This window comes from Acomys russatus, chromosome 1 (assembly GCF_903995435.1).
Source record: "Acomys russatus chromosome 1, mAcoRus1.1, whole genome shotgun sequence".
Taxonomy (NCBI): Eukaryota; Metazoa; Chordata; class Mammalia; order Rodentia; family Muridae; genus Acomys; species Acomys russatus.
In genome coordinates, this window is record NC_067137.1 from 5237235 (window position 1) to 5262710 (window position 25476).

General features: G+C 46.4%; 1 protein-coding gene across 1 annotated transcript in view; it reads right to left on the bottom strand.

Annotated features, from left to right (window-relative positions):
* The window catches only part of Ppp1r21 (protein phosphatase 1 regulatory subunit 21), a 66111-nt gene extending 41037 nt beyond the window's left edge, over positions 1 to 25074 (bottom strand). The window contains exons 1-9 of the mRNA XM_051157774.1: positions 24934 to 25074; positions 12571 to 12639; positions 10183 to 10329; positions 7298 to 7399; positions 5656 to 5820; positions 5469 to 5527; positions 4591 to 4685; positions 1552 to 1604; positions 705 to 854 (exon numbers count right to left, since the gene is read on the bottom strand). Of these exons, the coding sequence (XP_051013731.1) occupies positions 705 to 854; positions 1552 to 1604; positions 4591 to 4685; positions 5469 to 5527; positions 5656 to 5820; positions 7298 to 7399; positions 10183 to 10329; positions 12571 to 12639; positions 24934 to 24990 (897 nt within the window). The 5' untranslated portion in view covers positions 24991 to 25074. The remainder of the gene's footprint in view (positions 1 to 704; positions 855 to 1551; positions 1605 to 4590; positions 4686 to 5468; positions 5528 to 5655; positions 5821 to 7297; positions 7400 to 10182; positions 10330 to 12570; positions 12640 to 24933) is intronic.
* Positions 25075 to 25476: the final 402 nt, after the last annotated feature.

The window sequence follows — 25476 nt, forward strand, 5'->3', positions numbered from 1 at the left end:
TCGCCTCAACAAAAGGAAAAAGAGCAGCTCAACAACAGGCACACAGCAACTGCAGGCCAGGCAGAAACACGCCAGGGAGTTAACCTCCCGGCAATAAAGATGCAACCTTCCACTCAGCCAAACAGCTCTCAAAAAGCTGCGCAGGCCTCAATCTTGTCACCAAAGGGAAGGTCTCCCTGCCTTAGCCACTTTGCGCGCCAAGCCTTCCTCCCCTCAGCCAGTTATCTCAGCACTCCGTCTCCATCAGCTGCAAGCTCAGCCCCACCCACCTTGCTTTCCCACAGCTCCTTCTCCAGAGTCTAAATAAACAACCAAGAACAGCGATCACTACCCCTCTTCCTCCACTCAGCGCCTGCTCAGTCTTCAAGGCTCCAGACTCCAGAGAACCTTCTCAGGCGATACTAGCAAGGGCATCTCTCCTCCCGGCTGATCCCACACTTCCTGGCCATACTGGTATTGGCTCTCAGCAGTTCACACACTCAGTCCCTCCCAACCTCCATTGCACACTCTGCAGTCTTCTGGTAATCCCCCTAGCTTTAATTTCTTAACACCCTGTATTTGCCCTACTGCTTTGATGAGGACCGTGACTTGTGATTTCTCCAAGACTCCACGGGACTCAGCTAACGCACAGCACTGTCTGGAAAGAATTCCCTATTTGTTCTCCCCATTCGTCCATGGCAACAAAAGGCATTGTGTTTCTTTACCTTCTGATTCAGTGGAGATACTGTGTCTATGGCAGAGTCAACAGGAAAAATCTGAATCCTCTGTTCTGTGTAGGTGTGAAAGTTCAGAAGAGCCGGCACAAGATCCTGAACAAAAGCCAGGGCCTGCCCAGCTAGGTCCCGCATCTTCAGCTTTAAAATGCAAAGTACACATGTCAACTATCAAGTGACTGCTGCAGAGCACCTGAACCCCAGTGAGGTCTACACTCATTTGCTCCCCTCCGATCTCCTCCGCTCGGCCCTGGCTGTTGGATGCAAAGCCCACCTCCCTCAACAGAAGCCTGCTTCAGAAGGTAAGGCATCCCAGGATTGAATTCTAACGTGTCAAAGTTAGAAAAATAGAAAATCGGTAGTACTGCTATGTTGGCGCATGCCTTTAATCCCAGCACCTGGGAGGCAGAGGCAGGGGGATCTTTGTGAGTTCGAGGCCAGCCTGGTCTACATAGTGAGTTCTGAGCCAGCCAGAGATATGCACTGAGATCCTGTAATAAAATAATCAATAGTAGTACTAGGTAAAGGCGTTTGCCACCAGTGCTGCCAAGCCTGACGGCCAGAGCTCAATATGTAGTGGAAGGAGAAAATAGACACCCACCAGCTGTCCGCAGGCCTCCATATATGAGCTCTCCCCCAATAAATAAATAATAAATAACGATTTAGAAATCAATAGCACATGAATTCAGTAAATGCAACTCATACAATTTCAATGAGTGAATGAGAGTAAAGCAGCGTCCTCGCACATCAAGTAGAAGCCCAAAGAGCTGACTTCACTTAGCAGGATAGGGCCGCATGGCTGAAACTACGCACACGCACACACTTACTCCTCCCTTACCTGGTGCCGCCTGTTGTGCAGGGGAACGTTGAGAGCATTGTACTGACTGTACTCTACAAAACAAGAGTGAGGCCATGAGAGCTCAGCTCCATCTTCAGAGAGGAGCAACCGCCAAGTCAGCTTCCTCTGAGAACCCAGAGCGCCCAGCCCGGCAATCACAGGCAGGAGGATGGAATGTATAGGGAATGTGTGACTTCTCAGGTAAGCAATAACTGTGTCTTTCTATAACTTCTGCATTAAGACAAACAAACTACTCCTGGATTTCCACAGCAAGGAGACCCTTTCAAAGACCTCTTTGGGCCTCTAAAGATCCCTAGAGTGTTCCTGCTGTCACTATTCTACAATAGCCCTGTGGGACTGGCACGACAATCCCCAACTGCCAGCTTCCCCAATAGGGTTCAAATCCATCACTGCCTGCTGCTGCTGGTCCCAGCTCCGATGCTGGTTCCATGGTCTTGCTCTGTCCTCTTCACGCTGCGGCTGCCCCTGCCTCAGTGCTGCCTAACACCAAGCACCACACTGCTTGTAGCTCTTTTCTCATGACCTTCGCCTCCTCTCATCACGCCTGTCACCCAGCCTGGCACAAGCCATTCTACAAGTCCCTGTGCCTCCTTGCCAGGGCTAAGCCTCCACTGCTGTTGCTCAGCCACATGGTCCTTCTGTCCCTCAGCACCCCTGCTTCTCTCAGTCCCCTTGGAGCCTTGCTTCTTGTCCCCACAGAGCTGATCTATCACTTCAAAAATGCTGATTGTTAGTAACAGCGAAGCCAGGGCTGCTGCACTACAGTCCACATAACATCAGCTCCACCAGGAAATCAGTCTCCTCCCTGCTGTATGCCAGGACCAGGGCCAAGGTGAAAGTGATCCTTAAAGCAGTATTCTGCTTCATGTGTGTGTTTCTGAGTAAAAGTACCACACATGTGCAGGGGCCCAAGGAGGCAAAATGAGGAAATCAAACTCCCCAGAATCGCTGTTTGGCTGAGGTGGGTGTTGGGAGTCAAGCCCAGGCCTGGGGCAAGAGAAAGCAGAGGACACGTCCCTAGGCCAGCTCCACCTCACAGGCTGAAGTCCACAGCTCAGCCACTCCTCTTCCCAAATAAACCTCCCTCCTTTTCCTGATAGCTGCAGGTAGTTTCTGTCATGACCTGAAGATACCCATCTACCTTTTATTCCTGTCTACTGTAGCATCATCTTCCCCTCAGACTGCCTCCTCCCCTCTCCCTTGCTCCCCCAAACCACCCATGTAGATTCTCTACAGTCTCTGGTCACCCAGGCTCACATGAAGCCATCTCCACTAGGCTCCAGATACCCTGTGAGGACACAAACCCAGGACAACACCTCACTCCAACAACTCCCATGCAAATGAAGGCCATGTAAGTCAGTCCTCAGTCCTCAGCTAGAACGTCCCGGCCACTGCTCCTCACATCCCGACTGGGCCTGCAGCCACACTGAACTACTATCCCTGAGACGTCACGGAGTCACAGAGGTTCTGAAATCCCTGCTTTTTTTCCTAATGTTCTAGCCGGGCTCCTGCACACAGGTCTGAGGACTTCCTCGGAGAAGGCTGCTCCAAGTGAGGCCCCCTTCCCTCACCTCCAACTTGTGGCACAGAGTAGCTTAAACAACTAAAAGCAACCCACAGATATGATGTGCCAAGAATCTAAAACTGGGTGACAAGTGGGATTGGAAAAGGATCCAACGGTTCCTAAGCAGGAAGACCCTGCCTGCTGATGGAGTAACAAGTAACTGAGCCACGGGGATGGCGCAGCCACAGCAAGATGCTCTGACGCCACTCACAGCACTATAGAAGCTGGAGACAGCGCAGTTTTCAAGCGGAATTTAGGTTGTTGATACAGAAATAGTCTGTGCTGATTTTGATTTTAACTATTTTACGTGTTTGTGTGTTTCAACTGCATAAACAACTAGTTACAGGAACAATCACAAAGCCTGTCTGTGCACCACACGCACTCGCTCAGAGTCAGCTCCCAGGAAGCGGAGCCCAGGTCTGCTGGAAGGGCACTCTGTGCCTCCTCTCCAGCCTCACCCATGCTGATTTCAGTGTGCAATCAAAAGACTGTTTTCTCTTTCCTTTTCTCTTTTCTGGCCCCAGGATTTTCTGAGAAAAATTTAGGGAAACTAAAAAATGAATTTCAAATGTAGCTGTACAAAATGGAAGTGTGCATTAACTTGATTGTAGGCTTCAAGTTCCAAATAGATTTGCTTTTAAATTTTATTTATTTATTTTATGTTTTAATTTTTAAAAGCTAATTTATTTTCTGGAGCACATGAGCAAGCACCTGAATGCCACAGAAAGTGAGATCAAAGGACACTTTTGGGAGTCAATTCTCCCTTCCTCCCATGTGGGTTCTGGGGACTGCACTCGGGTTGGCAGCCTTGGCAGCAAGGCCTTGACACACTAAGCCATCTCACTGGCTCCCAATAAATATTTTCTTTGCCTTCAAGGGTTTCATTTAAATCCTTACCTAAAGGTTAAATATCTACTGCACATGTGAGTGCGGCTCTAGGCTACTGTTTAGGTTCCTTTTCATCACTCTTGAGTGTGTAAGCCCCCAGGTCATCTCCAGGATGCTAGACTCCCCAACAGCTCCCTGTCACTGGGGACTCCCCAAGGAGCAGAAGAGTCCAAAAAGACACTTCCTGCTTGGGACACACACACCCGGAAACCCTGTGTACAATTTCTCTTACGCAAACACCCCACCACTTCATGTGCAGGTTGGTTTGCCTTAGGATACAGAAATGCAGTTAAAAGAATGAGATGGGTGTCTCCCAAAAAGACTGGCTTTGGAGCACTTAAAGATGATTTAGAGTGTCCCTAGGCAACATGAGAGCCACAGCTGATCAAGAGAGCCTCCCAACCCCCATCCACCTGGGGCCAATTTGATCTTTCTTTTTCTTTTCTTTTTCCTTGTCCCTCCACCCCCACCCTGGCCAGATGCTTAGGAATTATCTTAATTTACTGGTTACCATAGAAAGATTCAAAAACACAAATAACAGAAACTTACATGTAAGTAATACCTACTTGTATCATTAAAAGGGACCTTTTCACTGATGATTGATAAGGATTCCTCTAATCTACCTGACAAATCTTCATGAAGATTCTTTAATTGTAATTGACTGAAAGAAAAAAGAACCAGCAAAACCACATTATCATCAATCAGTGAATCGTCAATTGCTTGTTACCCTAACAGCTGGCAGCAGGCTTTCAGAGAGCTGTGCCGACATCTGGAACACTCCACTGAGAGTTGTTCACAGATGACATTAGGAGAGGCACCAGCCCCACTGAGACTTCTGGGGAATCCACCACAGTTCCAGTCCCTTATGCAACCTCAGTTTACTTACCAAGATAATCATCAATGTCCTCTTTACTCCTTATGTTTTATTACTGCAGAGTTCTTTTAAGTATTAATACTAGAGTATTTCTTGAGTTCAACAGCTGATAATTTCTGCTTTGGTTAAACTATTAGCACAGATAAACATCTCAACCACACGTGTGTTTCAACTAATGCAGTAACACCGAAGTATATAGTAAACACCAAAATAGAAAATGTTAAGACTATGAACGGCTTTGGCCGCTTGTTATGTAATGTTCACTCAGAATGTAGCATAAGAAAGTTGTCATCATGCAGGCAGGTTTCCTACTGCAGACTATTGGGCAGTCCCTGTGCCAGGAGAGTCAGAAACACAAAGCAGACGAGAGCAGGATCTCCCAGACCTTCTGCTGGGGCCAAGCAGAGGCCACTCTGTCAAGATGAGGGGCCGCTGGGAATGGAGAAGGGCCCTGAGGGTAACACGCTCCAGTCTCCTCAGCTCACAGTGGGATAGGAAGAGAGGAGCTAAGCGGAGCCTCAGGCTCTGGTTCTGACTTCACGGCCTCTTAGAACACATGTTCTCACGTACCATTCTTCTGTTCGAAGTCGACATTCCTTGGCCTCTTTTTCCAGAGTCTGAGATTTTACCTGAATTTTAGGGGGAAAAGAAAAGAAAAACTGACAGGTTAGCCTACGGCTGAGCCCTCCTCACAAGGCATCCAAGAACTTAGAGAAGCCGGAGTTCTTAACATGCTTCCCTGGGCAGCAGGGCTTACCTCTAGCTTAGCTTTGTCATTCTGCAGTTTCTCAATGGTCTCCATGTACTTTCGGGTCAGGCCATCAATCACAGCTTGGTGCTGAGCAGCTTCGGTTTCCAGAGTGGCCAGCCGAGTCCTCAGCTCTGCTTCCACATGCTTGTGTTGCTCATGAGCTTCAAAAAACTGAAAGGAAAGGGCCGTTTCTTTCCTGAGGATCCCCACGACTGCGCAGCAGTGACTGCCATGTGGCTAGAGGTGGCTAGAAGGACCAGGGAACAGGGCAGTACTTTCTTATCTCTCCTACAGAGGTGGAAACACCCTGACCGTGTTATATCACTGGTCTTTGTCTCCAGAAAGGATACTGAAACACAGCAGCCTGCACCAAGCCTCTTAGGCCCACAAATGTCTACTCTGAACAACTATTCACAGACAATTCACCTGAGGCGCTGTTCCTAAAACACACAGAGCCGTTTCCTTAATGAGTCTGATACTAATTAAGAGTTATCACTACTTACACTTAACACGCAACAAGATCAAATTTTTCAAAATTCTTCTTTTTATTTTTTTTTTTTTTTTTTTAATTTTTATTTACATGTCTTTATTTATGTGTTTGCATGTGTGGAACTCAGAAGACAACAGTCATCTTACAGTTCCAGGGACAGAACTCGTGTTGCCAGGCTTGGGAGCAAGTACATTTTCGCATTGAGCCATCTCTTGCTCCCTAAGGGTTTTCAGAGCTGGGTGTGGTGAGCCATACCTGTAACCCTGTACTTGGGCGACAGAGGCAGGCAGGGAACTAAGATTCCAAAACCCCGAAGCTACACAGGGAGCTCAAGGCCAGCTCTGAGCTACAATAAAAGCTGCCTCAAAAATACGAACAAACAAACAAACCAAAAAAACCTCACAATCCATAAACAAAGAATCAACTACACATCACAGATCATCAAACAAGCCCTACTTATTGATAAGCTCCTACCAAATGATCCACGCCATCAATGTCTAGGGAAAGGGACTGCTGCCTAGTATATTCTAGTCCAAAGACTCTGAACAAATGTTCATATTCACACCAAGCCATGTGTGAGATTTGAGACATGAACAAATCAGTCCCATTACATATGTAAGGACACAGAAGACATAAAAAACCCACGCAGACAACAAGGAAACTATTGGCATTCATTTTTTTCAACTTCTGAGATTATAAGACCCATTTATTCTTTTTTTAAGATTTATGTATTTTATGTGTATAGGGTTTTTTGTCTGCATGTTTCATACTACACCACATGCATACCGTGCCCTCAGGAGCCAGGAAAAGGATCCCCTGCGACTGGAGGTACAGGCATTTTTGAGCCATAAAATGGGTGGTAGGAACTGAACCTGGGTCATCCAGAAGAGCAGTAGGTGCTCTTCACCACAAAGCCATCTCTCCACTACCAAGACACATATTTATTTACTCATTTACTCATTTATTTACTGTGTATGGGCACAAAACAGTGCACATGTGGTAGTCATTGGGACAACTTGTGGAGTTGGTTCCCTCCTTTCACTATGTAGGACCCAAGGGTGGAACTCGGGCCGTCAGGGTTGACAGCAAGTGTCTCTACCCACTGAACCACCCTGCCAGCCCCTAAGGCCCATTCTTTTATAGCTCATTTTTTGTCACCTGAATGTGTAGCCGCTCATTCTCCTCGATTTTCTTTTGCAGATCTTCATCAAAGACACTCTTCTGCTCTTGACTCAACTGAGAAGAAGATTCTCCACTTTTCTGGTGGGAAGAACAAGTTATGTCCACACAATGTTGATCCTTTAGAGAAACGTTAAGGCACACAGCAGCTCCACAACCTCAGTAGTGTGTCTTCTCTGTGTGTTCACCATTTTCAAACAGCCCTACACACGGCACACAGTCTGTCGCTTAACTTTGCCTACAGGGACCAAAACTGGAACTGCAAAGACTGCAAAGGGAAAAAAGCTCAAGGGAGAGACAGAGGAAAAGTAAATGAGTTCATCATCTTCCGCACATGGACTCGGGAGCTGGCGGAAGACAGAGCAGCAGGAAATCTGGCCTCGACCTGGTCATTCGGTTTGGGAGAGATTGTGCGAGTCTGAGCTATTGCTTTCCTTTAAGAAGTTCTAGTGAGGGCTAGAGAGTTGGCTCAGAGGTTAAAAGCACTGACTGCTTGAGAGATGATGGCTCAGAGGTTAAAAGCACTGGCTGTTCTTCCAGAGGTCCTGAGTTGAATTCCCAGCAACCACACAGTGGCTCACAGCCATCTACAATGTGATCTGATGCCCTCTTCTGGCCTGCAGGTATACATGCAGCCAGAACACTATATACATGATAATTAATAAATAAATCTTTAAAAAAATAAGTTCTGGTGAAGCTGGGCAGAGGCAGGTGAATCTGACTTCAAGGTTATCTGGTCTATAGAGCAAATTCCAGGACAGTCAGGGCTACACAGAAAAACTCTGTCTCGAAAACCAAAAAGAGGACTGGTGAGATGGCTCAGTGGTTAAGAGCACTGCCTGTTCTTCCAGAGGTCCGGAGTTCAATTCCCAGCAACCATATGGACACTCACAATCAACTATAAAATGATCTGATGCCCTCTCCCAGCCTGCAGGTGTACATGCAGATAGAGCACTCATATATCAAAAAAAAAAGAAAAAGAAAAAATATTAAATTATTTATTTGCATTCACAAATGTTCATTAGAGTCCACATAAGTTCCTATTTAAATAAAAAGATAGCCATGTTAAAAATAAAGCTAGTATATATACAATGAGCTTATAAAAAAATCCCTTCTTGTTAATATTAACTTTTGCACTACGAAGAACAGTAGTATTTAGGAGATCTGAGAATGACCACTTGTTTCAGTGTGATACACAGACAGTCTAACAATGACACTGTTTAGACATCAGTTCCCCATACTCTGCCATTTCTGCATCTTACTCATTACTTCAAATGAAGCCACCTGCTAATCCAACACAAACTGGTGACAAAATGGTCCTATGAAAATACAGCTAAATAAAAAAACAACAGATACTAAGTAGCCATCACGTTTGGCACACAAAAAGTACATGAGGCACATTAAAATGACTTACTTGTGGTCCTCAGTGTTCCCAAACTTGGAAGCTTTACTAAGATAATTCACAAGTCTTGGGCACTTCTGCTGAATAATTAATCTGGTGTGTTAGCCATACTTGGTGGCTCACACCTGTAATCCCAGTACTTAGGAAGCTGAAGCAGGAGAATTAATTGCTACACATCTGAGGCCAACCTGGCCTACATATTTAATATAAGGGCAGCCTGCGCTACAGACTAAGACCCCTACTCAAAACAAAACAAAACAAAAAAAACCAACCAAAGCACTGATAGTCATGTTTGAAGTTACTGGCCACGTCCTCCAAGGACAGCCTGGAATTCCCAAAGCATGCACATGTCCTGGTAGCTCTCATGTGCACCTGGTAGGCCCTCTTTGTCCTCTCTTTACTTAAACACTTCAGAGGTTCCTTCTAAACATGTCGATGCATACAGGAAGGTATTATTAACATATCACATGGTCACACAGCTTTAGGCACGTCATGTGATCCCGTGTAATCCCAGTAAGCATTACATTCTCATCCCCACTTAATGGTGGAGAAAACCTGAGGCTAAAAGACTCACAGCATTGTCAAATGTTAATGCATTTGTAGACAGCAGGCAGAGGATTTAAACCCAGCTGAACCCTAGACGCGCTGTTCTTCCCTGCACCCACCCTGCTTCGGGGTCCCTGTCTACTCCTTCCCCTTGGCACAGCCTGTTAACACACGGGTAGAATACGGGTCTATATACATTCAGCCTTAAGACACCACCACTGGCCCGACATCCCTCCTTATGTTTTTAAACACAGAAATTTAGCCAGGTGTGGTGGCGCACGCCTTTAATTCCAGCACTCGGGAGGCAGAGGCAGGTGGATCACTGAGTTCGAAGCCAGCCTGGTCTACAAAGTGAGTCCAGGACAGCCAAGGCTACACAGAGAAACCCTGTCTCAAAAAACAAAACAAAACAAACAAACAAAAAAGAACCGAAATTTGCCTATCAAGCAAAACCACAGAGGCAACACTCCATCTCAAAGCCCCACCCCTGCCCCACCCACCCCCGCCCACCCCATGCTGCCTGCTTCAGCCATTACAGTTCCTCACTTACCCAAGACATCAATTTTGAGCAGTATGAGATACTCCATTCATTTTTCTCAGATACTACCTCAATTATGTACATGTTTGCTGCTACTAAGTTTTTTAAAACTGACTTTTCTATGCAAATGGCCCTGAACTAGTTGGTCATGGGGGCACAGGCCTGTCACTCCAGCACCAGGGAGGATACGATGGGAGAATTGAGGATTTGAGGCCAGCCTGAGGTACATGAAGAGATCTCATCTCAAAAACAGAAAAGAAAGGAAAACGTGTCTACACGGCGAACATCTGCCTTCTGGACTGAGTTAGCAGATACAGCCTGGAGGGGCTCTCTGACCAGGCCTCTCCAAGGCCACATAGTAGCCTTTACTGAACTCACCTTATTTTTCTTGCCTCGAGGTTCACTGAGAGCTAGCTCATCTTGAAGGAGTTCCACCCTCTTGGCAAGCTGCAGATTTCGAAATGTCAAACTGTCCATTTCCTGTTGTAGTTTCCTCAATGACTGATCCTTCATTTTCAGTTGTTCCTACATCAAAGCAAATCAGTTCCTCACACAGAGTTTGGCTTTTTTTTTTTAAGTCTTTGTTCCAGCAACATAAAATCAAACACCACCTTGCTTCAGGGGATGTAAGTTATATGCTCATCACTTCAGCTAGGTTGTTAGCTACTTTGCACCAAAAAACTTTGTTTCCAGCCAAACTAGTATATTTACAAATAAAATAAGAAAAAACATATACAGATACAGCAGACTATGAGCAACTTAAAGCAAAATGTCTGCAACTCTGCGTCGCTGTCTGTGGCAGTGAGCAGACTGGTGTGAGCAGACTGGCCATGGACTACCTATAAATGTAGATGTTTTAAGGGAACCAGACTCAGTAACAATAGCCCTCAGTGATCACGGAGAGCAGGAAATCTGCTTCTGTTCCTCTCTCTGTGAGTTCCCTCTGAATTTAAATGAAATCCTACCCCACTCTCATCCCCTTTCTTCACACCTTGCATGCGTGCGTGCGTCAGAACCTAGCCTGGCCTTCAGCCGCCTACGGCTCGCCAGCACTTACCACTGAGCTACATTCCCAGCCCCAAGTCTTCTCAGCACACTTATTTTCACCTAAGTCTTTGACCTGTTAGATTTTAAGGCCAATATTAACACAGCACAAGAGTACGTTCAGATTCTGGTCCTCATCAGTTCACTTTCAAGCTTGTGACAACAGGCACAAAAATCTAAATATCCTAAAAAGCTCAACAATAAAGGGGTAAGAAAGAAGAAGTTAGACAGACACATTTAGTTTCGTCTTATTTAAAAATACACTATTTTAACTATATTTTACTTATAACTTTGTGTTCACTGGTATTAAACAGCCACTCTTTTGTCTTCTTAAATAATGACTCTGGATTACTTTCGCTCCAACAATGAGGCAACTAAGCAGTGCAGATGCTGTAACAGACACTGGGACTGCACTGGAGAAGGAACAGCAATGGCCCAGTGTGTGCTTGCTGACAGCTCTGCATGACAAAGGCAGCCAGCAAGCCCAACCACGTGCCCTGGGGAGTAGAAAAATACTTTTTCTTTCCCACTGTTTATCCAGGAAGCCCTAATTTTCACTTGAAGGTCAAAGGTACACACAGGTCCAGTTCAAGTAAATTATCATAAAACCTCAAATGAAGAAAAGTCCAATCAATGACATTTACCCCCACCCCCATCCCCAGCAACTCACACCCTAACATCTGCATTTCCCGACTGGCAACCCTTCACTAGTGCTGTAATTACAATGACAAAAGGAATAAAACAAGAAGTATTTCTTTACACTGCCAGAATTAGTGACTGCTACCTCCAGATGCTCCAGATGTGCTAACCAGTCAGGAGCTTTGGAAGAGCCTGGCTTCTGCACCAGGGATGTCCAACCCTACAGAGGATTTGGAGACAATGAGATACTGTGGGTAGTCATGTGCTCAGTACAATGCCTGGCATGTGGTGAAGTTCGCAGACAGAACTAAAGATCTCGGCACCACTGCCACAGCCGCCACACACCGCTACCACCACAGCTACCCATAAGCATAGCACAAGCAGCTGCCACACAGAACAGGTACTTGTAGAGATTTCTCGGTCCTAGGTTTTAAGCATTAGGAGAGGCAGTGATCATTTCTCCAAAGGTTGCAGGAAAGTAATCCATATCCTAAAATTAATCTGTCCATTCAAAAATATCATCAGCCAGCATTTATTACATGCCAAACAGAATGAACAGAGGTGAACCCACCCTTAGCCTATTGTGCTTTGGCTAACCAAGGTTGCTGGTGGTAAACCTGTCACTCAAGCAGTGTGCGTGTCAACAGTTACCACTACTAAGTAGCAAACTAAAGGCAAGAGTGAGTGAGCCACACGATTCCCAATCCAAACTCATTTATTAGGGCCTGTGGGCTGACCACTGGGGAGACAAACATAAACATGACCAGGCCTCTCGGAGGGCTGCCTAGAGACCCCAGACACAACGCTGCTCTCATCTGCATGGATTTAAGTCCACAAAGGCTTGAGCTAGAGAAGAGATGCACTAGCTAAGGTCAGTATATGTGTACAACCTTTAGAACTGCAGAAATAGCTGAGGAAACATCTAACATACATACGTAAGCAAGAAGGAAAGCTAGACACAGGGACAGTGTTACCTTCGCTATGCCTAGTAAATCAGTGGCGAAGACCTGGGACTTTACCCCTCAAACCACGAGCTTTCCCCAACACGGAGCGACCTCTGCAACCCCAGGTTCTCCTTCTTACCTTTAGTGCAGCAGAGCTGGCCTGCTCGTCCACAACACCTTTCTTCAGGACCTGATTCTGAGCTCGGAGCTAAAAACAGGAAGCACTAATTACTTTTAATGTAAAGCACAGCGGCTTCATAATAAAACACTACAGTGAACAGCTAACTCTCCTCGTGTGTGTGTGTGTGTGTGTGTGTGTGTGTGTGTGTGTGTGTGTGTGCGCGCGCGCGCGCGCGTGCGCACGCATGCGTATGTGTGTGCGCTGCATGTGCTTGTGTGTGTACATGCATATGTATGCGTGCATGTGCGTGTGTATTATGTGTGTGCATGCATGTGCGTGTGCAAGCGCACACTCAAGTGTGCTTGTGGAGGGAAACTGAACTAATTACTGGCCAAATGGAACACAGAAGGTAAGTTCTCCAATAACATAAACCTACTCACTAGCAAATCTGTGTCCCCTGGGCTGTGCCCAGTGGCAGAGTGCTTGCCTAGTGTGAGTCTAGAGGTTTCATTACAAAGATAAATAAGTAAATACCCAAGTCTCCTTGCTTTGAGTATATCATTCTTTATCTGGATTTCTATTCTTTATAAGCCATGGTCCTGAATTTAAAATGATACAATAAAAGAGAAAATATTGGGCTGGAGAGATGGCTCAGTGGGTAAGAGCACTAGCTGCTCTTCTAGAGGACCTGAGTTCAAGTTCCAGCATTCATGTTCCATGTTCCAGTATCCATGTTCCATGTTCCAGTCCTAGGGCATCCAACATCCTCCTCTGGTGACCATGGTTTCTGTACATGAGTCTGCATGCCACAGATACATACATGCAGGCAAACACTTATAAGAAAAATAAAATAAAATCTCAAAATAAAGAGAGAAAATGCTGTGTTCTTGAAATTCTGGAACACTGTTTCATTAGACACAACAGAATAAGCAGTGACCAGAGTGTAGGGCATCAAGAGACGCAGTGAGCCTAGTGCCTGGTAGTACCTGACTCCATCATCAGAGGAATGCTCCAGGAACGGGACTGTTACCAGTCATCAGCTGAAGCACATTCAATGTTCAAAGCTGCTCCATACCCCTCTACACACACACACTAAGTCATAAAATAACTTACCTTGCAGACACAAGAACATGAATTCGATTCCAAGAACTCATGGGGGTTTGCTTGGTTTTGTTTTTTAAAAAGGCAGGCGTGGTAAACTGGGGAACTGAAGACAGGTGCATCTCAGGGGCTTGCTGACCAGCCAGCCTAGTCTGCTGCCAAGTCCAGACCAGTGAGAGACCCTATCTCTACAGCACCTGAGGAGTAACACTGAGCTTACTCTCTGGCACGTGCGCACACACACACACATCCACTTGTACTGTTGAGTCCCAGGTGCCTTCTGTGTGTGACATCAGCCAGTGCTCGCAATTCTAAGGAGGCTGGCTCCTCGCCTCCGCCTTAGAGACGAGGATATGGAGGCACAGAACAGCAAGATGGACACACTGACATTAGGAGCCTGGCAGTTTGGACTCCGTTGTTATAATGCCAACTAAACAACACCAGCTACTATTTCACAGAGATTTTGAGAGAAAAGTAGGCTGGTAAGATGGACTTTCTCCTTGGGAAATTAGGTAGAATTTGAGTGTGTGTGCATGCGCTCGTGTGCCTGCGCAAGTGTGGGCGCGCGCGCACCAGCAGACAACTGGAAGGGGTCTTACTACCATGCAGGTCCCAGGGAGAGAACCCAGGTCCTCAGGCTTGTCAGCAAGCCCATTTGTCACTACTTGCCACCCATTCCTGCTTCCCAACTCAGGGTACCCAGGCTCGTTGAGCTAAACTGGAGGGAAGGGAGCTTAGCCAGGGGACCATGCAGGATTTCATCTGGTGGCGCATGAGAAACAACCCTCTCGGGAGACAGCTTCAGTGAGGCAGCTCATTTAATTGGGGGAACAAAGGCTACTTGAACCTTTGTGGAGTGGGTAGAGGCTTTCAGAGGAGTATTCATCATCAACCTGGGCCAAGGTGCCTGGAACACCTTATTTGCATGAAGAGGAATTCCAGGTGCTTGCTAGACATGACCTTATAAGGACAGAGGAAGTTTAACCTGTAACCTGGCCACCAGGCTACCTGACCCAGGGCAGGGAGGGAACGGTCCTATTCCTGCTGGTCTCAAGATGAGATTCTCAGAGTTTGGAGAGACCTCAACCTCACTCTTGTTCCATGCTGGCTCCTCTGGTCACACAGCTCACCAGCCCATAATACTTGCTTGGCCATCTTACTGCCCCTGTAAATACTTGGTAAAGTTATACTTATGTCTCTAGCTGTGTAACCACCATTGACTGGTTCTACAGTGTAAGAAGAAAGTATTCTCAGCAAAAAAGGAGCACAGCACAGGGACATGGAAGCATATGACAAATGTGGCGGAGGCAAGGGCCTGACAGGCCGACACAGACGCTGACTGACCCTGTTCTCTTCTGAGGAACTAAGAGGGAATAATTTTATCTATGAGCTTTAAAAAAATCTATTTCACTAGGTGTGCTGGCTCACAGATCCCAGAACCTGAGTGGCTCGGGACAGAGGATCACAGGATCAAGGGCAACTTGGGCCACACAGCAAGTTTATGGCTGGACAGGAAGACTTTGTCACAAATGTAATGAATTAATTAATCAAAATTATAACAGCTCATACCTGCCTCCTGAGAAAGGAGGTAAAAAGTGACTCTTTTCTGTGCCAAGAAAATGGAAATATTGAATGTTAAACCTTCCAGGGATATTTAAAACAAAACAGGAAGTTTAAGATTAGAATGAAGGGGCAAGCACTTCCTTTAGGAAGTAAAGAATCACAGCTCACCGCTAAACAGGAAGCATCTCTAAATCCACATCCCACCATTTACTAGACACTGTGAAGGGTCTCCACTTAGACTTCTGAGCTCCAGTCACATGGTCTGCAACATGGGCAAGTCCATCTGCTACTCCCCTTTGCGAGGACACTGAGAGCCAGGTAAGAAACCCACATCAAAGCTCCACCTGGCACAGTGTTCCACAGATGGCAGCCGAGATCTTATCAGTGGACGTAAAGGGACTGCTCTTCAAGGCACGTTTATTAGTGCGCCCATGTACAGCATTGCTCTAAGCCAGTGGTTCGCAACCTTCCTAATGCTGTGGCCCTTTAAAACAATTCTGCACATTGTGGTAACTCCAGCCATAAAAGTAATTTCACTGCTATGTCATTATTGTAATTTTGCTCCTGATAAGCATTGCAATGCAAATATTTGTGTTTTTCAATGGTCTTAGAAGGCCCCTGTGAAAGCGTCAAGAAAAGGTTGAGAACTGAGATTATAAAGGATATGAGAGAGGAGAAGTAAATGATATGGCTGTTCTTTGCAAAGAATTTAACAACTTGTCACGGGTGGTGGCTCACACTGGGAATCCCAACACCGGGAGGCTGGGGCAGGAAATTTTCCTCAAATTGGAGGCCAGCCTGTGGTATAATAGTGAGTTCCAGGCCAGCCTAAGTGAGCTACAGGATGAGACTCTGTCTCAAAAACAAAATTCTAGGACTGGAAAGATGCTGTCAAGTCATGAGGACCAGAGTTCAGATCCCAACACGCACATAACAAGCCAGCTATCCCATGCACACCTATGACCCCACTTCTGAGAGAAGCAGAAGAGGGAGAGTGGCTGGTTCTCATTCAGTTGAGGAAACGCAAACCTTAGGCTCAGGAGGAGACAGTATCTCAAAGGGATGAGTGGAGAGCACCAAAGGACTACTATGTCCTCTTCTGGCCTCTGTTCTAGAACCTGCTCACATATGTGTGCATATACTCACATACACAGGCATACAGATATATACGCATGTGTGTGTATATATATAAGTAATTTAAAAGGAAAGAAAATATTTAAGATAATTAGCAATATTGTATTTTGATGCTTTTTTTTTTAAATGTAGGCATAAAATGTTTAAGAGGCTGGAGAGATAACTCAGCAGGTAAGAGCTCTTGCTGCTTTTCCAGAGGTTGGTCCCCAGTACCCACGTCAGGTGAGTCACAAGCACCTATAACTGCAATTCCCAGAGGATCCATGCCCTCCGGCCTCCAAAGGTACCCACGCACAATGGTATTCACCCACATAGACAAATACACAAAATTTTCAGAAATAAAAATAATTTTAAAAATCTAATTTTTTTTTAAGGGCTTGGCAAACAAAAGTCTAAGATCCAAATGCCTACTACCTCCTTTGAGGTTTTACTGGAATGCGGTCATACTCCTTTATTTGTGTACCACATGAAGTAAGAGAGATGGGCAATTGCAACAGTGGTTAGAGCATCTCAAAACTAAATTATTTACTATATAGCTCCTTACAGAAAAACTCTGCTCTAAAAGCCCAAGGAGAGAAACGCTGCTTTAATATTGACTTTCATTATTAGCTTCTAGTTTCTGAGCAATAAACACTCTTGAGGACCATGCTGCCCAGCAAGCAGAATGGGAACTGACAAGTCGTACAGCTAGGAGATAGAAACAGAGCATCATGCAGTCCAGGCTGGCCTGGAACTCGCTTTTAACTGAAGCTAGCCTTCAACTCCTGATCTTCCAGCCTCTACCTGCAAGCGCTGCAAGAGCTCTTAACCTCTAAGCCATCTCTCCAGCCCCTGTAATAAAATCTTATCATTCGTTTCTAAGGTATAGTGGAGACAATTTAGAACAAGTTGAATAGTCCAATTTGCTAAAGGGGAAACTTTCAAGTAACTGTGTGGCCTCCAATCTAACTGACTAAAACAAAACAAAACAAAAATCTGGTTTTCCTTTGGGAAACTCTCAACTCAAAGCATGGCTTCTGTGAAACTAGTCGACAAAATACCATTAGAAATCTGTATCTCACCGGGTGTGGTAATAGAAAAAGAACTCAGGCAGGCAGTGGTGGCGCACGCCTTTAATCCCAGCACTCGGGAGGCAGAGGTAGGTGAATCACTGTGAGTTCAAGGCCAGTCTGGTCTACAAAGCAAGTCCAGGACAGCCAAAATATCATAGAGAAACCTTGTCTCAAAAAAACCAAAAAATAAAAATAAATAAAAAAGAAAGAAAAAAAAGAAAAGGAAAGAAAGAAATCTGTATCTCAGAGGCTGGTGAAGATGCATGGTGGCACTATACTTTGTGGCTCCACTTTGTAGCACTGGATGCTCTCCTGGCGATGAGCCAGGTCCCTGATTCCTACCCTCAGTCTGGTCCTCCGCAATCCAGCGTCCTCCTCTCCGGCATTGACCACAGAGAGGGGGTGAACTGCACCTGCTGTTGTAGAGCTGAGTTACATCCAGATACCAACTCATCTAGGAGACAGGTATGGAGACTGACTCATATTGACATACTTGAGGAGCAGGTGCCCTGATGTCTCCATTACACAGAATATGACCCTGAAGACAGCACAGCCTGTTCCGAGCAGTAGCGGCTCTTCTGTGCCATCAGGTGGAGGACCAGGATCTCTCAAACTCCCTCCACGGTCCTCTAACCCTCTCCTCACTACCCACCCTGCTCCTGATTAGATTCAGCAAAACACTGAGAGCTCTCCTTCGCAAGGAGTAAGCCTATCGGTTCTGAGGGAACACTTTTCACTTCTGCTCCCACCCCTGCCATAACCTTTCCCTAACCACCTGCGGCCCACAGTGCACTTGCTCCTCAGTCCTCAGCACTTACTAGTAACAAGATGGGCGTTGTTTGTGTTTTGTCTTAACTTTACTTTTTTGAAGTTGGAAAGTTACAGTTATTAATTCATGTGTATTTCTGTCTGCATATCCACCATACCAAGTTAAACTTCTCCAGGAGAGAAACATAGTATGTACTTCTGTATGATTCCTGCTCACAACAAAAGATCAGGTCATAGAAAAAGAACTCAGGCAGGCGGTGGTGGCGCACGCCTTTAATCCCAGCCCTTGGAAGGCAGAAGCAGGAGGACTGCTGTGAGTTCGAGGCCACCCTGGTCTACAAAGCGAGTACAGGATAGTCAAGGCTACACTAAGAAACCCTGTCTCGAAAAACAAAAACAAAAAGAAAAGAAAAAGAATTCAATAATGTTGAACTAATTATTCAAATAAAATTCCACACACATGTGCAGTCTTTCCAAGGCGCTTCTCCCTGTGCTGTTGGCCATTAAGAGCCCTCAAGAGCCTAGAGCCCAACGCTCCCAACCAGCCCCAGCCCTCCATCAGGCCTATGACACAGATGTTTCTCTAGGAACACAGAGTGTAGCAGAAAACCAGCCACAGTCCCCTCATGTCACCCTACCAATCTCTGTCAGGATCACAGGCTCTAGATGAGGGGTATGTGACTTCACAACCACAATGCTGAGAGGGAAGGAGGAATGAGTCATGCACCGCCTTTCTCCATCTAAACCCCAACCACCCCTCACCCCCCACCCCGCAACCCTCACCCCTCACCCCCCACCACCCATGTTGGAGCCATTCTTACGTGGCTACTCTCATACAGTAGACATCCTGACATTTACAACTGGTTTATAACCCTATAAAACCAGCTTTAATAATACAGCATTCCCTTATCACAAAACAATGTGCCTAAGAGACACCCCTAAACCTCACCACGACCCCAGTTCACAGTTTCTGAATGCTAAAGCTATCTGCAGTTTCCAGCTACAGTATCTGGCCAGGATGATCCCTAAAACTCCATGCAATTGTGCAACTCTCTAGCCTGCACTTTCTCTCAGACTAACTGTCCCTACCACAAGAAATGGGGAGGGGCCAGGCTGCAGCCTGTGGATCACTGATCAGCAGGGGCTATCTTGCCCCTGATAAAGGAAAAGCCTCCTCTCAGGCATGGCTTCAGTGGACCGCTTTCTTCAGGCCTTGTCTTCATGAAAGAAAACTGGCCGAGACAAAACTCCTGCTCATAAGGCTTACAGGTTAGCTGCCCCTCAGCAACTAGGAGAGTCAGCTCAGGCAGAGGGGACCAGTCTTCCAGACCTTCTTATTCTAGAACAGTGGTTCCGGGATCACATGATTCTACATATTAGATAGTTACATTACGATTCATAACAGTAACAAAATTACAGTTATGAAGTAGCAACAACATAATTTTATTTTGTTCCACAACACGAGGAACTATATTAAAGGATCACAGCACTAGAAAGGTTGAGAATCACTGTTCTAGAACATTTGGTCTTTGGACAGCTATGACAGCAGCTTGGGAGCAAATTTCAGGCCTCGCCCTAGACCTACTAGACCAGAACCTGAAAGTTAGCACAGTCTGCTGACTTACACATGAGGTGCTAAGCCAGAGTGTCAACCAGCACTGTCCAACAGGGTAGCCCTGAGCCACGCGCAGCTTCCACATGTAGGATTAGTGAGATGGCTCAGTTAGTAGTAAGGCAGCTCGCCACAAAAACTGACAATCCAAACTCTATCTCAGAAACCCATATTGTAGAGGGAGAGAAGCAAAACTCGCAAGCTATCCTCTGACCTCCACACATATGCTGTGGCTCATGCGAGTGTATACACACACACACACACACACACACACACACACACACACACACACTCACATATATGCACACAAAATAATAAATAAGTAAATAAATATAAATTAATTCCCACACGTGGCTGCCCTACTGAACAGGAAAGGAAAAAAACACTGCCTTTCCACGCAGAGTTCTGCTCGCAGCACTGAGTCCACAGCTGTCCCACATTGGCCATTAAAACCTACACATCAAGATTAATGAAAACTGGTATTCTATTTTCATGCAATCCAGATCAAGCCTGTTTCTCTTAGAGCTGGTGATTCATCAGGCTCCACCAGGCCCCATCATCTTCAGAGCAAACTGGACCCAAACTGGCCCTTCCCAAGTAGCTCTATACTAGGATAGAGGTCTGGACTGTTCCCTGAGGCCATCCATCTTCACAAACAGCTGCTTCAACTGCAAGGAGAACTGCTAGAAAAATAAAGGATGTTTGGTTTCCCTGTTGGTTCTCAAGACCACATGGAGAGCCCGGAAAGATCACCTTTATCTGAACAAAGGCTACTTTACTGATAACATTCTTTGAGAGATGATCCTCAAAATTTATCATGTGCTCAGGTTTGGGTATTAAGTGTCCCCTAAAGGTCCACACAGAAAACTGATGTCTAGAGTAGGCCTGGTTTGGTTTTTGTTGTTGTTTGGTTTTGAGGGGCTGGGGGATGCTATGGACATTAAGAAGTGGGGTCTTTCGAGAGTTTCCCAGGTCACTAGAGGTGTGCTCTCAGAGGGATGCAGAACCTTGATGCTTCCTCTACCCATCCCCTGATTTGTTTGTTTATTTGTTTGTTTGTTTGTTTTTTGAGACAGGGTTTCTCTGTGTAGCCCTCACTGTCTTGGACTTGCTTTATAGACCAGGCTGGCCTCGAACTGCACCTGCCTTTGCCTCCTTAATGCTGGGATTAAAGCTGTGCAACACACAAACACACACATAAACACACACATGGCTGACAGATGTTTTCATTCCCCCAAACTACTGAAACTGAAATCTTAAGAGTCTCCAATGACCTCAAATTGCCCAAACTATGTAGTCTTATTCTCCATTTGCACCGAAAAAATAAAAAATAATCCTAGATAAGACGGAAGATCAAGGAAAGTTGATTTCCGTAATCAGCCCACAATCTGTGCACCAGGGAAGGGAACAAAACAGTATTCCTTTCCGTGACATAAAGCTGCCAAGGACAGAGATCTAATCTAGAAAATGTTTCGCACTAGATTAACAGGAAATAAAAAGTACACGAAGTCTTTGACCAGTGTCTGTTGTCTGTGTGTGTGTGTGTGTGTGTGTGTGTGTGTGTGAACGTGCAAAGTGAGCAAGCATGCCTGCACGTGAATGTATGAGTATGCGTGTATATGTGTGTGTGGTGTGGGATTTGAGACATGGTCTTACATTGTAGCGCAGGCTGTCAAGGCTGGTCTATATAGAGAACTCAGGACAATCCCCCTGCCTCAGGTTCGAGCCACCTCTTCTGTTGTTTCTATGTTCAGAAATATGTATAACAGTGCAAACAAAAGAAAGAGAAATGGCCTGGCCCAACAAGGGAGATGAGCACATCCAGCAGGCCTCCTCAGCACCCCCTCTTCCCGGCACATCATTCCTACAGGTGCTCTCTTATCCATTCCCTGACTAACTCTCCAAGCTCATCTTTATGGGACTAGTTAAAGGAAATAGTCTTTGCCCCCATTTTTAGCGAGTTCATCTTTATTTATTTTTATAACTGTCAGAAATTATTCCTAACATTATCTCAAGCTAACATGCAACTTTAACATGCCCAGCATCCCTAAATTCTGTCTTTATCTTTAAAATGCTCCTTTGCTCCCACTTGATCTTCCTTGGTTTCTCTCTCTCTCTCTCTCTCTCTCTCTCTCTCTCTCTCTCTCTCTCTCTCTCTCTCTCTCTCTCTCAGGGTTTCCCTGTGTAGCCTTGTCTGTCCTAGATTCACTTTGTAGACCAGCTGGCCTTGAACTCACAGGGATCCACCTGGCTCTGCCTCCCGAGTGCTGAGATTAAAGGTGTGCCTCACCACGCCTGGCCTGTGACCTTCCTTGGTTAATGGCAATCACAATCCTCCTCCTCACAGTTTTGTCAACTCTGTGTCTTCCCTCACCCACAAGTCCTAAAGACTCAAGGACAAACAGCTTATACACTGTTCCTATCTCTTGAGTCCAGTGCTCGGAACAAAGTAGGTCCTCAAAAATAGAGGTAATCTAAAAGTATTTTTATTTTATTTTATTTTATTTTTAAAGATTTATTTATTTATTTATTATGTATACATTGCTCTGCCTTGCTTGTACCCCTGAAGGCCAGAAGAGGGCATCAGGTCACATTATGGATGGTTGTGAGCCACCATGTGGTTGCTGGGAATTGAACTCAGGACCTTTGGAAGAGCAGTCAGTGCTCTTAACTGCTGAGCCATCTCTCCAGCCCTCTAAAAGTATTTTTAAACCCAAACTCCTGAATGTGGCCTCTTCTCTCCATTCCAGTCACTGACTTTACTAAAGCCTATATACTTTCTTCCCAACCTAACTCTCAGCCAGGCAGTGGTGGCACACGCCTTTAATCCCAGCACTTGGGAGGAAGAGGCAGGTGGATCTCTGTGAGTTCTAGGCCAGCCTGTTCTACCATTCGAGTTCCAGGGCATCCAGAGCTGTTACACAGAGAAATCCTGTCTCAAAAAAACAAGAAAACAAACAAACAAACCTAACTCTCTATTTCAGTCTACCTTCCATATAGTTACCAGCTTCCTTCCAAAAAGTAGTATTGCTCCCTTACTAAGAGAGATCTTTATTTAGGATGGCTCAACCATAATGGCACTTGTCACCAATCCTGATGTTTTAAGTTTAACACGTGGAACCTACATGGTGAAAAACAAAATCAATTCTCCTGACCACACTACCCCTACACACACACACACTCTCTCTCTCTCTCTCTCTCTCTCTCTCTCTCTCTCTCTCTCTCTCTAATAGATACAGATGGGTGGATGGATGGATGGGTGGACGGATGGATGGGTGGGCAGATGGATGAATGGATGGATGGATGGACAGACGAACAGACGGGTGGATGGATGGGTGGATGGATGGATGGGTGGATGGATGGACGGATGGATGGATGGATGGACGGATGGATGGATGGACGGATGGATGGGTGTACGGGAGGAAAGGTCTCTTTGACGTTCTCATTGCAGGTGTCTTATGTGAAATCCACACCCTTCATGACCTAGTCCACCCTCCTTTCAGCACACTCTGCCATGGGCTTTCATGGCTGCAAACACAGGCTAATCTCATTACATGGAAAGCTACTTCCGCCCTTAGCCAGTGACCTCTCTCCGTGCTGCACTGAACTTGCTGGCCGCATCCTATCATAACCCCATAACATATTTGAAGAGTCTACTAAAGGTGATTCTGCAGCTGGAACTCTGGCTCACTCACCTGACTCTGGCCCACAGTTCGCAAGGTGCATGTAACAACACGAGTTTGTCGAACACACTTATATACCCAAAAGATTCAAATCTTTCCACGTCTTTTATTACTTCAGGAGGTGATATAATTATTTCAGCAACGCGGCCACTGCTCTGAGCGTTTCTGGAACTACTCACTGGCCATTTGGAACCGCCTTCCAAGCTTGTTTTCCCTCCAGAGCTGGAAATCAGTCCCCTCACTTTATATGCATGAAACATTTTCAACCAAAAATAGTAGTGGCAAATTTGGGCACTGTCCTATCCTCCACCCACCCTCCTTCATCATATGGAATTGTTCCAAACTTCTGGCTCTTTCAAACAAGGAAGTCTTCCTCAAAAGACGCTCACAATCTCTGACACTGAGGCAAAGACACCTGAGTGGATTTCAAATGGAATTGCTAAGCGAGGTTGCCAATGGTAGTGTGAGTGGGCTAAGCAGAGCATCATAACAGGCTTCCATCTGATGCTGAAGACTTAAAGGTGCATGTTTAGATGCAAGTTTCATTTCTCTTAAAATGTTCACTTTACCTTCCCAAATATATGCGTAATAGAATCATAGAGGGGAACGTACATTGGTTTTTCCAAATTTTAAGAGGGGTTAAATCTTTTCATCGATTTTAATGAACGCCAAGATAATTGAAAATTGAACATGACTACTGAATCATTTCCAAAGGCATGACAGTCTGCTTTAATAACTTCATTAGAATATTCTCAAGGCAGAAAACCTTACCCAGAAACTGCACCACCCTTGTCCAAGAAAAAGGCTCCACCATTTGAAAGACTTCAGAATGCCAGGTCGCTATTTTTGCATAATTCTGCATGTAAGGAGAACCTGTCTAGTGCACTGCCCCACTCCAGGTAAGGAAGACACAAGAAAAAAGGACAAGGCTCCACCACCTAAGCTGTCAAAATCAGTGAAGGCAACATCTGTATTCTAAAGCGCCCGTCCCAGAGAAGCAGATTGCACAGATGATACTATTTACCCTTCCCAAACTGATGTGGAGGCAGATAAGTCTCTTTATCCTGAAACCAGCCCCTCGGGAAGGAGGAATGATGATCTCCCCCATCACTGGGCTGGGCAAACTGAGGAAGCAGCGATCAAACGGGTGGTCCCACATTCCTCCCTTCCCCTCAGGCCAGCAGCAAAGGCTGAGCCCTGGATTTCTGTCATCATGCCACTTCCAAGCCTGCTGGTCCAGCGAGAAGGGAGAATCAAACTCCAGCTCCTTTCTGCAGAGACGCACACGGACCCAGACACCGCCCGGCCCTATCTCCCTGGAGCTGCAGGTGGAAGCGTCGTAATGGTGGAATCAAGAGGTGGAGGGATGAGGAGGAGCCCTCAGCATCCCCCACCGTCCCAAATCGCTGCCACGGCCAGCCGAGGCCGCAGGGCCAGGGACCCCTGACTCCCCACCCACGATGGGTACCTTCGAGTACTCCTGAGCCAGCTTCTGGTACTTGCCCTGCAACTCTGCGGAGGCCATGGCCTCCCCCGCCCCGTCCAGGCCGGGCTGCCCGGGCTGCTGAGCCCCGCCCCCCGCCCCCAACCCCACACTTGCTCCTGGGCAGGGCTCAGCCAGCTTCTGCGGTTCCGCCGCCGCGCCTCCTCCTCCACTTCCGGGTTTCGGGGCGGGAGGAAGGCGGAGCGGGCCCGGGGGCGGGGCGACTGCGGGAGGGGGCGGGGCGACGCCTTGACATCACCACCCCACCCTCCGGCGCCCGCGTTCACGCATGTGCGGCCCCGCCGACGCCTGTGCGGTGCCTGGGCTCGGCCTATGGCCCCGGGCCGCCATCTTGGATGGGGCGTCAAGATGGCGGCCGGGTTCGGGGCGAGCCAGAATCTAGAGGGAAGAGAATGAGGGCCTATGGAATAGACGGAACACCAGAGAGAGAGAGAGAGAGACAGTGGGTGCGAGGAGCGGAGAACCGGAAGGAGAAGCATTCTGAAGGCAACGAGAATTCTGTCTTCC